The sequence below is a fragment of the Marmota flaviventris genome, chromosome 5 (assembly GCF_047511675.1).
Source record: "Marmota flaviventris isolate mMarFla1 chromosome 5, mMarFla1.hap1, whole genome shotgun sequence".
Classification (NCBI taxonomy): Eukaryota; Metazoa; Chordata; class Mammalia; order Rodentia; family Sciuridae; genus Marmota; species Marmota flaviventris.
The window spans coordinates 4,904,496-4,918,321 of NC_092502.1; the positions used below are offsets into that span (position 1 = coordinate 4,904,496).

Below are 13,826 nucleotides of genomic sequence, written 5' to 3' on the forward strand. Positions count from 1 at the left end.
AACACAATTAACCCATCATCTTCACTCCTCTCTCTAATTTCTTGGCACATTGCTGTTGCAAAATGCTTTGTGGCAGTTATTTTCTCAGTCCTAATGGCCACCTAATTTCCCCAAAGGTCCCTCTTGCATCAGACACCTGAGGCTTATATCAGATACCTCTGGGTGTTGCCTGCTAGGTGCACCAGGGTTCATGTGAGAGGGATGCTCAGGAGGCAGAACTCTGAAGATGAGCTCCCAGAGGTTACCTGCCATCTCCTTAGCTTAATGAATCCCATGACCATTCTTCAAAAACTTCCTTTGCCAGATTCCAAAACTTTCCCTCATTATTCCAGCCATTGCTTATCTCCATGTTTTGCTTGTTATTGTGCCTCTGTCCTGTGTGGCCCTCTAACTGTGTCCAGAGGGGGTTAGAAGTGCTTGCTCTGAGTACAGACTGTTTACAACTTTCCAGGGCTGGAATCCAAAAATTCACAATGAAGACCAGTGTTGAAAATATTTTCCCTAAGCTCCTCTCCAGAAGTTTGATAGTTTCAGGCCTTACTTTTATGTCACTTATCCATTTCAAGATGATTATACATGTGATGTAAGAAAAGGGGCCAATTTCATCCTTTCACTTGTGGATATTCCTTTTTTCTCAGCAATATGTCTGGAAGAGACTCCTCTTTCCTCAATGTGTCTTCTTGGTGCCCTTGTTGAAATTCTTTCTACCTGGCCACATATATTTGGATGATTTCTTAGCTCTCTACTCTGTTCCATTTATTTAGGTTCCTAGTTTTATGCCAGTGTTATACTCTAGATTGCTATGGCTTAACCATATAATTTCTTCCCATCTATGAACATATGGTATATTTCTATTTATTAATTGCTTCTTTAATTTATTTTCACCAATGCTCAGTTTTGAGTGTACAGATCTCTTACTTCATTGCTTATTTGATTTCTACAGTTATTTTTATGCAATCATAAATGCCATCATTCTCCTGATTTCTGTTTCACCTAGGTAATTATTTGTGCAGACAAGTACTACTGACTTTTGTATGTTGATTTTTTCCTAGTTTTTAAAAATTATTTATTTGTTCTAATTTGTTATGCATGACAGCAGAATGCATTTCAGTTCATAGTATACAAATGGAGCATGATTTTTCATTTCTCTGGTTGTAAACAAAGTAGAGTCACACTATTTGTGTCTTCATGCAAATATCTAGGGTAATGATGTCCATCTCATTTCACCATTGTATGTTGATTTTATATAATGAACTTTCTTGAATTTATTTATTATTTCTAAATTTTTTGTGATACCTTTGAAGTATTCGACATATAAATTATGTTATCTGCAAATAGAGATCATTTTACATCTTCTTTTTTGATTGGAATAACTTTTATTTCTTTTTCTTTTCTGATACCTCTTCCTTGTGAAGTAGGTACTTCCAGTACTCTGGGAGGTAGAAGTGATGAGAGTGGAATTTGCTGTGCTCTAGTGTTACATTATCCAGCCTTATGTTGAAGTCTTTAATACAGTTGAGTATAGGATGTGATGGGAAGTACTAATACTATTCTGCATGTGGAAATATGCTTGTCCCTATGCTGTGGTTCTGGTCAACTAATTGCTCGGCTACCTTGTTGTGGTGGGTAGAGACGCGGAATCAACACACAGACTCCAGGAGCTGGTGAGAGAACTGGCTGAGGCAGGTCTCCAGCCAGTTCTCTCAGTATCATCCAAACCAACAGGTAAAAGAATCCTGGGAGACGGAGCTCCCACCCACCAAGCATGTACTTTCGGGCTGAATGACAAAATGATGCACAAAAGCATAAAGGGGGTCCTTTTCTGCTTTGATGAAAAAGAAGGGAAAGTCCAATTAAAGTCCCAGCAACAGCATAAGTTGTTTCCAATCGGTTGGGTGTGGTCCTTCTGGTCGGGTGCAGGAGAGTGACAAGAGCGGCAGTTGCAGTTGTGGCTGTGAGGACAGCGAGCCTTATGATGATGTTGATCCAGGGGGCTACTGTTGTCCTCCTGAGTTTTGTCCTTGGGATACATTCTGCAAGATTTGAGAGAGAAGTATGTACAACATTCTGATCACGATTAATTGAGCGTGGATTGCTCTCATGGTTTTTTAATTGCAGTGGCATGAGTATTTTGCTCACTGAAGGGTTTTTGCCACTAGATGGTGCTAGAGGCTCCCTGCTAGAGGAGAATTGTCTCGCAGACAGCTGTTCATGAGTGATAGCTATCTGCAAAGCAATTTTTCCCTCATGGGGCATAATTTGAAGTGTGTCCGTTTTGCTTGGACAAGCCAGCATAGGGCCTTGAGTTTTCAGGCCATTAGGCAGAGGCCTTTCTTCCTCATACTTACCTGTTGTGCACTTACTTGTGAGTTGCAGGTTATAATTGCACACATAAGCAAGAAGAGAGCACCAGGACTCTGGTATCCAGCAGGTGACATGGTCTGAGCTTGATCTGGTAGGGCTTTGATATCACCCTAGGTTATCTTGTGATTCCTCCGGTGGGGAGGTCATGATGATCTCTTCTTCTCCTTTTGGCTCAGTTTCCGAGGCCTGCCTGTCCATGGTTGGTGTGGCATTTCTTGCTGGTACCCATATGGGGTGAGAGGTGTCCTCTGGAAAAACACAGATGAAGCCTCTACCCTGGGTTATCAAAGGGTGTGGCCCTTTCCATGCATTAGTGAGTGGATCCTTCCACCGTACCAGGGGGACTGGAGTCAGGGAAAGAAAGGAGCCCCAGTGCTTATGCAAAGCTTATCCCATTTGAGTCAAAGTTAAGAAAATTGAGGGCAAAGAGAGCATGTGTCAATGCTAGGTGAGGATCTAGACATGTATGAGCATTCTTTTGTTTCTGAAATGTTTCCTTAAGTGTCTGATTAGTCCTTTCCACGATACCTTGCCCTTGTGGGTTATAAGGAATGCCTGTTGTGTGAGTAATCTTCCAGGACACCAGGAAATTTTGAAACTCCTGTGAGGTATAGGCTGGTCCATTGTCTGTTTTTAGAGACCAAGGCACCCCAAGCATTAACATTGCTGCTTTCATTGCCTTTATGGCAGTTGAAGCTTTCTCTCCTGACTGTGCCATAGCATGTGTACATTTGGAGTAAGTGTCCACAATAACATGGACATACTTGAACTTACAAAGGAGGGGGTGTGAGTGATATCCATTGCCAAAGCTTATTAGGGGAGAGGCCTCGAGGGTTTACTCCCTGTGGTTGCAGAGGTCCAAGTGGTGCCAGAGGGGCACAATTCTTGCAAGCCTGGACTAGATGCTTGCATTGTGTCATAGTAAGGTCAGGAAACAAGGCCTTCAAATTATTTGCAGACATGTGAAACTTAGTGTGGAGGATGCGGGCTTGCTCCAGCAAGTCCAAAGACACAGGACAGCAGGAAAAAAATGTGTCCGTTTCCTGTAGTACAGCATCGTTAGACCCATTGGAGATAAGTTTGTCCACTTGAGAGTTGCCCTTAGCAATGAATCCAGGCAATCCAGTATGGGATCTCACATGTGAAATGAACCATGGATGTTTCCCGTTTTCTGTAATATCCTTAAGGGTCTGGAGAGCCTGATCAATAGGCTTACCTGTGGGTCTAAAAATTGCACAGGGAATTGCTTTTGCCATCTGGACAGAGTACTTACTATCTGAAAAAATATTGATGGCAATGTCTGCACTCATAAGGAATGCCTGTATTATTCCCCTAACTTCTCCCAGTTGCACTGATCCTGAGTGGTGCTCCATATGGGCGATGTCATGTTTATTGGGAATTTTCAGGATAACACCAAAGGTGTGTTTGTTTGCATCGGTAAACACACTTGGTGCTAAAGGTATGGGCTGAGATGCAGGGAATGCATGCATAGGAGTTGTAATCTCGAGCATTTGCAGTGTTTGGAGCAGCTTATCAGGAGGGAAGTGATTATCAATTTGTCCAGGAAAGTCAGACAGTAAAGTCTGAAACAGAGTATTATTCTGTAGGAGTGTTGAGACCTCTGTGTGTGTTAATGGTAACACCAAGGTGTCTGGCTCTGTGTGAAAAATCTTGTTACAATAATATCTTACTTTTAGCCCCACAAGAATTATACTTTCTAGCCTACCTGTGATTTTATGACATTCACTCCAGGCCAGATGCACCCAGTATAGAGGTCCCTGGGCTTGCCATATAATGCCAAGTGGTGCTCCAGAAGTCATAATAGTCATATTATTCCTAACAGGGGTTTTGACTGGTCATATCTATGGGTCTCTAACCTTGAGAGACTGTCATTGATCACTTGAACAGTTGTCTCTTCTTGAGGAGTGAGCCTTATCTTGGAGGAAGGATCCTTCACTTTTTTAAGCAAGTCAAACAGAGGCATTAGTGCATCTGGAGGCAAACAAAGGAAAGGCTTGAGCCGGTTGATTTGACAACATAACTGTTGCAACTCATTAAGTGAGTACTGAGGTCTAATAGTCAGATTAGTTCTAAGGGGTTGTATTCTTGCAGCAATTCTGTAGCCCAAAACTCATGTGGGGCAGAATGTTGCACTTTATCAGTGGTTATGTGAAGGCCCAAAGTGTCAAGGTTAGACATCAACTTCTTAAGGCAGACTTGCAATTTATCAGAATCTGCATGAGCAAGTAAAATGTTATCAATATAATATATGACCAGGCAATGCTATGTAAGAGGCCTGGTCATATGAGAAACAAAGAGCTGACTATTGGAGGGCTATTTTTCATCCCTTGTGGGAGGATTATCCAGTGAAATCTCCAGGCAGGTATCATGGTGTTAGGTTCCCACACCATAAATGCAAAAAAAGGATATGTCCTGATGTGCTATAGGTATGGAAAAGAAGCAATCCTTGAGGTCTATGGCAACAATAAAAGAGTTGCTTGGGATGCTGGCTGGATGAGGAATACCTGATTGAAATGAACCTATCCTTTTTACATGTTTATTTATTGGTCTTAAATCTTGAAGTATCCTATATTTCCCATTTTTCTTGGGGATTTCAAAGATAGGTGTGTTGTGAGGGCTGGTGGAGGGTTCAATATGCCCAAGATCTAATTGCTCCTGAACTAGTTACTTAAGAATTGTTGGGCTAGGATTGTGGCTCAGCAGTAGAGCGCTCACCTAGCACATGTGGGACCCGGGTTTGATTCTCAGCACCACATAAAAATAAAGGCATTGTGTTGTGTTCATCTACAAAAAAGATTCTCTCTCTCTCTCTCTCTCTCTCTCTCTCTCTCTCTCTCTCTCTCTCTCTCCTTAAAAAAAAATTGTTAATTTGGGTTCTAGTATAGGCCACTGTTCCACCCAGATGTGATCTGTAGTGTCCAATTCCAGGGGGATGGGATCTGGCTTAGTGGTCAGTGGAACAGTAGCCCCTAGATTTTGGGAGGCACTGGTCTCCCCGACAGTCCTATTTTGTCAGGTATCATAATTTCATCTTAAAGGGCTTTATCATCAGTAGTTATGACAGCATCCATTTCCCCCAATATGTCCCTTCCCCATAAGCTGTTAGGGACTTCTGCAATCAAAGGATAAAAGGCACCTTTCTCTCCATCAGTGTCCTGCCAGATAACAGGGGAGATGACTCTCCTGGTGGTTGTAACTCACCAACACCCTGAATTTGGGGACCCGGTACTGTCTTCCACTTCATCATCTTGGATGCTGAGTTGGAATCTATTATAGAAACATCAGCCCCTGTGTCCACTATGCCCTTAACAGGGACATCATCAAGCATAAGAGTCATTCCGGGCTTGGTGTCCAAAATGGGCAGCGTCCAATGGATTTGAGGACGTTTCTTCCCTCTTACTGGTGGGGCTGAGGGTTGCCCTGATGGGAGTTTAAAGACCTGGCTCTGCAATCTCTTGCCCAGTGATAACCCTTCTTACATCTAGGACAAAGAGTCTTGGGATGCGGAGGGTCTGGAGGACTATCATTCCCGGGACAGAATCTTCTGATGTGACCTGGTTGATTGCAGCCAAAGCAAATGAGATCAGACCTTTGCCGTGAAGGCCCATTATTTTTGTTAACTGCTAGTGTATGAATGACAGCTGTCAATGCCTGGATGGGTCCTGTAGAGGGAGCTAGCACCTTTGTAGCAATGATCCATTTAGAGATGGATTCACTGCATACTGGGGCAATTGCAGCCCTAGTTTCAGCATTGGCTCCCTCCCATGCCAATTGCTTCACCATCGAGTCTTGGATGGGGCCAGGCTGGATACACTTCCCAACTGCCTCAGTAACTCGGGACAAAAAGTCAGGGAACCATTCCTGGGGGCTTTGGATCAGGTTTCTGAAGAGTTCATCATATTTTGGAGGTGTAATATTTTTAAGACTCTTCATGGCAATGTCTGTAACTCGGTCAAAGTAAATGAGATTGCCAATCTTTGATTGTTCCTGCGGGCTCACATAGGCACCATGACCCAGCAACATATCTAAAGTGATGGCAATGCCATAGGAGAGATTATTCCTCACCATTTGCTCTGATTTCTCCTTGAAGGAAGCTTTCCATTGGAAAAATTGTGGGCAAGTTAAGCATGTCTTGAGAAGGTTCATCCAATCATAGGAGGTTTGTAATTAGCCGGACCATTGTCTTAATATCTCTTCAAAGTAAGGAGAGTCAGGTCCAGACTCCTGAGAAGCCTTCCTCAGTAATGCCAGATCTGGTAAGGGAGTAGGCAGCTAGGGTCTACTTTCTGCATCAGAAGCAAAATTTACTAGAAAGGTGAGGAAAGGGTTATGAGGAGAACATGGGGGTTGACAAGGAGCAGAGGGCCTTACAGGTGGTGCCTCCTCGGTGGAGGGGTGGTAAGGACCTGAGGGTCTTACAGGGTGTGCCTCCTCAGCATAAGGGCGTAAGTCTGCCCATGGATATTTAGGAGGAGGGGAGTCAGACAAGGGAGCAGAGGGAGCTGCAGGATGCTGTGAAGCATCAGGCTCATCCTCATTCAAATTATTGTCCTCATCTGAAACAATGACACTTGTGGCAGAGGCCTAAAGAGTCATTGCTTTGCCCTCCAAAGACTCATTATGCTTTTTGACAACATCTTCTGCAGAAGAGCCATGAAGGCTGGCAGTGATGGCAAGAAGGATGGGGATGAAAGAGGCAGGGGGAATGTGTCCCTCATGGACCTCCTTTTTTCTTGCAGAGTATAAGACTCTCATCCAAATTTGTGGATCCCATATGTTTTCAGGGCCAATCCAGGGTGCTACAAGGACAGCTTCCTGCCAGAATTGATCAATGTCTTTAGGTTTCACTTTGAGTCCACGCTGAGAAAGCAGTGCTTTCAGTGCAGCTAATTGTGGGACTCTTTGAACGGGGAGAAGGTTGCACATGACTGACTGGTGGGCCTATCAGAGGCCTCCTGAAGTCTCTCAAGCACCAATAAGCCAAGCACTAATAAGGAGGAAGATGCCCAAAGTAGGGGCCCAGCACACATGCAGGGGCAACGGATCAGACATGGAAGTCCCTAAGTAGGACAAATAAGAGTGTGTTTAGGGTCCAATGTGTTGTGCTTAGTGGGGAACTTCCTTGACTTGTCAGATCAAGGTCGTATGCCCACTCGGTGTCTCTGGAGTGGAGTTCCCTTTAACAGAGAAAACTGAGGTTCCGAATTTTGGGAGGACCAGTCCCTTGTGTGAATTTTCCGGGTGAACCAGGGGAAAGGAGGGGTCATAAGGTGACGCCAAACCTTATGACTGTGTGTCCCTCAACTCTGGGTACCAACAGTACCACAAGGACAAGGAAAGGGGGTAGAGGAGGGGGTTCCTTGCTCACCTTCAAGGAATCGACAGCACACAGAACACAAATGGGGTTTACTGTCTGAAATCCTACCTGAAACCTTACCTGAAATCAACCGGATGGCCAGTCCCGAGGTGCAAGGGTGCGAGCAGACACATTGAGGTGCCAAATTGCTGTGGTTCTGGTCAACTAGTTGCTCGGCTACCTTAGTCGTGGGGGGTAGAGATGCGGAATCAACACACAGACTCTGGGAACTGGTGAGAGAACTGGCTGGAGACCCACCGTAGGTCGTCGTCCAGTAGCTCAGTTATTTTTGGAATGATATAGGGTTCGAGTGGGCATGCCCGTCAATCATACATGAGTAAGATAGTATCCATAAGCCAATCTTTTTATGCCTAATGTAACCACACTATGAGGATGCTCTAAATATTCCTATCATCAGGAAGGGTCTTTGTCCCTAGGGGAGAGGGTTTCTAAGTTAGAAGTTCCATGTTGAAGCTCCCTGGCTATCAGTTTCCTGGCCTGGCAGCTTGGCAACACTGACCACAAGTGCTAAGGATGTGGTTTCACTAACGGCTCACTGGAGCAGAACATCCCATCCTGTTCCTATCAGGCCTGAACAAGTATAGATTCTTTAAGCACTCGGAGCTGCTCATAGCTGCTAGCTGCTAGCTGTAAACTGAAAGTCATTCCAACATCCATATACAACTGTTGATGCTCATACTAATACCTCAGAACTTGTGTGTATTATAACTGAATTATTTTAACAAAAGACTTATTGTTGTTGTTGTGGGGATTGAACCCAGGGCCTTGTGCATGTGAGGCAAACACTACCAACTGAGCTATATCCTCAGCCCCTGAAAAAAGGTTTTAAATGATGTCATGCATTTCACTCTCTGTTAATACAAAATGTGTCCTTTTACATATTTCTACATGTGTAACATTATTCTGTTATTGTTTTTGATGTTCATTCATTTTAGGCTTGTGAAACCCTGATGTCCTCTTTACCTATTTCCTTATGACATATGTCTTCTTTTTAATAATACCAAAGAATATTTTATACTTTGAAATAACACAGTAATCTTTTTCTTCATAAGGATTTTAAATATCCTTTTATAAATTGGGTTTGTATTTGACTTTATAATGTATTATTTCTTCTTCTTTTGTGTGTGCATTTTTTGTGCATTATAGTTTTGCATACTAGTGGGACTCATTGTAACATATTCACACATGCACACACTATAACAATATAATTGTCCAATATCATTCCTCAGCACTTCCCTTTTTCTTCACCTCCTCCCTCCCCCTCAAACTTTATTTATCTCATTTCTACTTTTAGGAGACTCCTTATCTTTTCTTTCTTTTCTCTGTCTACTTCCACTTATACACTTGACCTTCTTAGTTTGACTTATTTTACTTAACATAATGATCTCAAGTTTCATTCACTTTCCTGAAAATGACACAATTTCATTGTTCTTCATGGCTAACTGAAACTTCATTGTATACATTCAACACATTTTCTTTATCCATTCATCCGTCGATGAACACCTAAGCTGGTTCATAGTTGGAAGCTGTTTTGAATTGTGCTGCTATAAACACGGATCTGCATGTATCCCTGTAGTCTGACGACTTTAATTCTTTATAAATACTGGGGAGTGGTATTGCTGGGTCAAATGGTGGCTCCATGCCCAGTCTTTCATGGAACCTCCATACTGACTCCCATAGTAGTTGTACTAATTTACAGTCCCACCAACAGTGTAAAAGTGTTTCTTTCCCCACTTCCTCTCCAACATTTATTATTATTTGAACTCTGCATAATTCCTCTGTGTATCTCACCTACAGGAATGTCTTTAGGTTATTCGAACATCTCTATCAGGTTTCTGAATGCTCAAGTCTTCAACTGTCTATGTGTGGAATACCTTTCCATTCATCCGTGCCTACTGTGACTTCTTTCTGCAGTGTTTTGTAGATTTCTGTACACCAGTCTGTCACCTCCTTGTCCAAGTTAATTCCTGAATGTTTTAAAGTCATGTTCTTGATTATTAATAGAGTTGCTTTCTTAGGGTCCATTTACAGACCCCACCTAAGTGGTTTGAAGCCAAGCTGTACCCACCGCCTTTGGCCTGAGTGAAGCGAGCCTTTCTCATGTCACTGTGGAGATGAAGCAGCTGGTTTCCCATCTCACTGAGCACAAATCCAACACCCACAGCTGCTGGCCAGCACCACAGCGAGGTATATAAGTGCCCCCTTTGCTGAGTTTTCTTTACATTAGCCAGTTCCCTGAGAAAGCCAAAATATAACACCCATGGACCTTGATGAAGGCAGAGTCCTATGGTTTCTCTCCCCAAACTTAACTCTTTCTCCCTGTCACCTCCAACTCTCAGTTGTCACCTCTGACACCTCTGGGACTTGAGTGTAGGAGAGCCGTACATTTCTTCTGTGTAGGGCGCTGGGCTTTTGCTTCCTCCTCTTCCCTCTGTCTGACATACCTGAACCTGATGTTCCCCAGTCAGAGCTCCTCCAGGGAGTGCCCACCTTGGCCTCTGGCCACTATCAAGGGAGAGACCTCAAATCCACATTGGAAGGAAATCAGAGCAAAAGACAATCATATTTATTCTTTTTGGTGCTACTACCAATGGAATTTTTTCTTTATCTCTTCCAATTGCTCATGGTTATGTTATAGAAATCACTTGTCTTTTTTCTATGGTTTTGTATTCTGCATCTTAGCTGCACTCATTTATTAATTATAGCAGTTTATTGGGGAAACTTCATGATTTTTTTAAACAGATAAGATCATGCTATTGGTAAATTGAGATAATTTTACTTTGTCAGTTATTTTGTCAGATGTCTTTTGTAAAACTTTTTTTTTAGTTGTAGATGGACACAATACCTTAATTTTATTTACTCATTTTTTTTTATGTAGTGCTGTACTTGTACAGTGCCTCACATGTACAAGGCAAGCGCTCTACCACTGAGCTTGTCAGATGTCTTTTATTTTTTTTAAATTTAATTCATTATTTTGGCTGTGACATACAATACTTCATTAAATAAAAGTAGTGAAAGCAGGAATTTTTTTTTTGTTCTGATCTTAGAAAGAAACTTTCAGACATTCATCACTGGTCATTGTCTTTGCCTTGAGATTTACTGTAAGACTCTGACTATTTAGAGGTAGTTTCCTTTTTACTATTCATTCTATTCAAATTCTTTCCCTGTTCCCAATGTTTCCCTAAGTGGATTCCCATTTCCTTCAATTTCCAGTTTAATATCCTATCATGAAACTATACTGTTTTACAGAGTGCCTCTTCTCTACCAGTGGAGAGGATCATCAGTGATTTATCTCCGTTATTCCTGCTAGCGTGTATTTGACATGATAGATTATGTTTGTGTGTGTACATTGAAACTCTCTTGCTTTTTGGGATAAGTACCAGTTATTTATGCTGTATAACACTTTCAGTGTGCTGTTAAACTCTGTTAGACAGTACATTTCAATGTTTTATTCGTACAATCTAGTTATTCATATGTTTGGGTTTATTATGACACAGTCATACAAGCATGGAACATAATTTACTCTAACCCAGTCCCCAGTGCCTCCTCTTTCCCTCCTCTTCTCCCACCCTAGTTCCCCTTCCTCTCCTCTTCTGATGCTCCTTCTATTTAAGTATCTTTTTTTTTTCATAAATGCAAAATTTTATTTGCACTTCATTAGTGTAGAAAGACCACAATGCTTCTCATACCACAACACTCAGGACACGCCAAGTTATTCAAATACATACTTACTTATTTACCTTGACTAAACACAACAGTGCAGTTTAATAAAAGATATACCAAAGATAGAGTTCACAAATTCATTATCAGACAAAGAAAAAAAAATTGAAAAAAACCAACCAAACAACCAAACAAACAAACAAAAAAAAACCAACAAATATTGAATACAGTCTATGCTTAATAGGAGTAGGCTTCACCATAAAGGGGAAAAGTTTTATCATTACAAAGATACAGGATGTTTAGGCTAATACATGTATGTTCTTTGATATAATAAAATGAATCTCTTTAAAATTCCTTTAAACAGGATTTGTTTAGGACAGCAGTGTTGTTTTAAAATATTTTTTTCTATAGTTTCAAAACACTTCTTTATTGAATTTTTGTCTTTCTTAAAAGCATAGGATACATCTATCAGGAAACCATGAGATGCCACAGATGAAGCAGCGATTAACGAAGATGAAAGCAAACACACACAGATGGTGGACAGACAGTCAGAGCTGAGGGTAACCAGATCTGCAATCGAATTTTCTTTCCTCTTAGCTCTACAGTTTTGATTTTAAAGTCAACACCCACGGTGGATTTGCAGGCCTCGCAGAAGGTGTCGTCGGTGAAACGCTCCATTAGGCTGGTCTTTCCCACACCGCGGGAGCCGATGATGATGACCTGCAGCTTGAAGTCCGCCGGCCTGGGGGGCTGTTTCCTCCGACGCGCCTGGCCGCCGGTCAGCACCGCGAAGTCCGCGCCCAGGCCGCCGCCGCCGCCGCCGCCCCCGGCCCGCCTCTGCAGCGCGGCACCCGGATCCATGCAAGCATACGGCTCGCGCTCGGCCAGCCGCCCGCCCGCCTCGCGGCCGCGCGCCCCAGGCCCCGGCGCCCCCTTGGCCTCCGCCGCGCGCGGGGCCTCGGCCCCGAGCTCGGCGTCCGCCCACTCGAGCGGCCCCGGCGGCCCGCGGGCTCCCCGCTGCAGCTGCGCCTCCGGCCGGATTCCCGCGCCCCGCTCCCCGCCGCCGCCGCCGCCGCCGCCGCCGCCGCCGCTGCCGCCAGGTGAGCCTATTTAAGTATCTTTTAAATTGATCTCCATAGATACCCATAAAGTTAGAATTCACTGATATATATGTAGATAGAACAATTTGATCAATTCATTCCACCATTCCTTTTTCTCCCATCATTCTTCCCTTTTCCTCAGTTCCCTTCCTCTATTCCACAGATTTCCCTGCTTTGTTGGGATTTCTTCCCTTTTTCCTAGTTTTGCTCTGCCACACATGAAGGAAAGCACTCAACCCTTGATTTCTGAGTGATTTTCTTCACTTAGCATGATGTTCACTAGTTCCATCCATTTTCCTGAAAGGGCCATGATCTCATTCCTCTTTATGGCTGCGTCAAACCCCATTGTGTGTTTGTACTGCATTTTCTTAATCCTTCATCTACTGACAGACTTCTGGGCTAGACCATGACTGGCCAGAGTGTAAACACTGATGAGCCTGTTTCACTGTAGTATGCTGATTTTACTTCTTTTGGATCAATACCAAGGAGTATTATTTTAAAAATACTCACCAGGGATATCTGTTTTTGTGTTTAATATTCTATTTTTATCTTTGGCTTTGGTATGAAGTAACGCTAGTCTCAAAAATGAGTTAGGATATATTTTCTATCTTTTATTCTTTAAGGGTTTTGTAAAAGTTATTATTTTTTATGGTACTGGGTTTGAACCCAGGCAGTTTATCACTGAGATCCATCCTCAGGTTTTTAATTTTCTTTCTTTCTTTTTTTTTTTTAGATAAAGTCTTGCTGTTTTGCTGAGCTTGGTGTCATTCTTTTAAACTTTTGAAGAATCAAATCTACATTTCTTTGATTTTTTATTATATTTTTTATTTTGTTTTCCTTTTCTTTTATCTCTAATTACTCCATTCACTGCTAACTTTGCTTCTAATTTGTTTTGCTTGTTCTATGTCTTCAATGTGTAAAATTAAATGATTGATGTGAAGTCTTTCTTTTTTTGAGTGTCAGTATTTTCAAATACAATTCTCCTTTTCCACTGGACTCACTGCATCCCTTCAGTTTTGGTGTGTTCTGCTTTTATTTTCATTTTTATAAATAAATTTTCTGATACCAATGGCAATTTCTTCCTTAACTGCCTGTTTTCTCATGAGACAATGTTAATTTACACGTTTGTGTATTTACCATTTTTATTCTGTATTTTTCATGAGTTGCGACCCACTGAGTACTTCAAGTGTATCCCTTTCCTATCACTGGTGGAGTGATGTATATAGTAGGTCTATTGGTCCAGGTGGTATGTAGTGATGTTTTAGTTTTCTGTTTTCTTATCTGTTCTCTATTGTAGCTACTAA

The 13,826-nt window shown here is 42.3% G+C and overlaps 1 protein-coding gene and 1 long non-coding RNA gene across 2 annotated transcripts; both read right to left on the reverse strand.

Annotated features, from left to right (window-relative positions):
- Window positions 1–1,639: 1,639 nt before the first annotated feature.
- LOC114082411 (uncharacterized) lies at window positions 1,640–7,910 on the reverse strand. The gene is made up of 3 exons (XR_011707475.1): window positions 7,823–7,910; window positions 2,349–2,612; window positions 1,640–2,033 (listed from the first exon to the last, which is right to left on the reverse strand). It is a non-coding gene; the product is annotated as an uncharacterized lncRNA (long non-coding RNA).
- A 4,016-nt stretch (window positions 7,911–11,926) lies between these two features.
- LOC139705845 (uncharacterized) lies at window positions 11,927–12,868 on the reverse strand. Its single transcript, XM_071612747.1, has 2 exons — window positions 12,760–12,868; window positions 11,927–12,528 (listed from the first exon to the last, which is right to left on the reverse strand). Exons 1-2 carry the CDS (start codon window positions 12,866–12,868, stop codon window positions 11,927–11,929), a joined length of 711 nt encoding a protein of 236 aa, XP_071468848.1.
- Between the last annotated feature and the right edge of the window lie 958 nt (window positions 12,869–13,826).

Bases quoted from the DNA above. Each gene is read 5' to 3' on its own strand.
- LOC139705845 (XM_071612747.1), bottom strand. From the start codon at position 12,868: ATGGGGTTTGACGCAGCCATAAAGAGGAATGAGATCATGGCCCTTTCA. The intron at 12,529-12,759 runs GTTGAGTGCTTT...ATACTTAAATAG, and splicing joins AAATCACTCAGAAATCAAGG to GCTCACCTGGCGGCAGCGGC.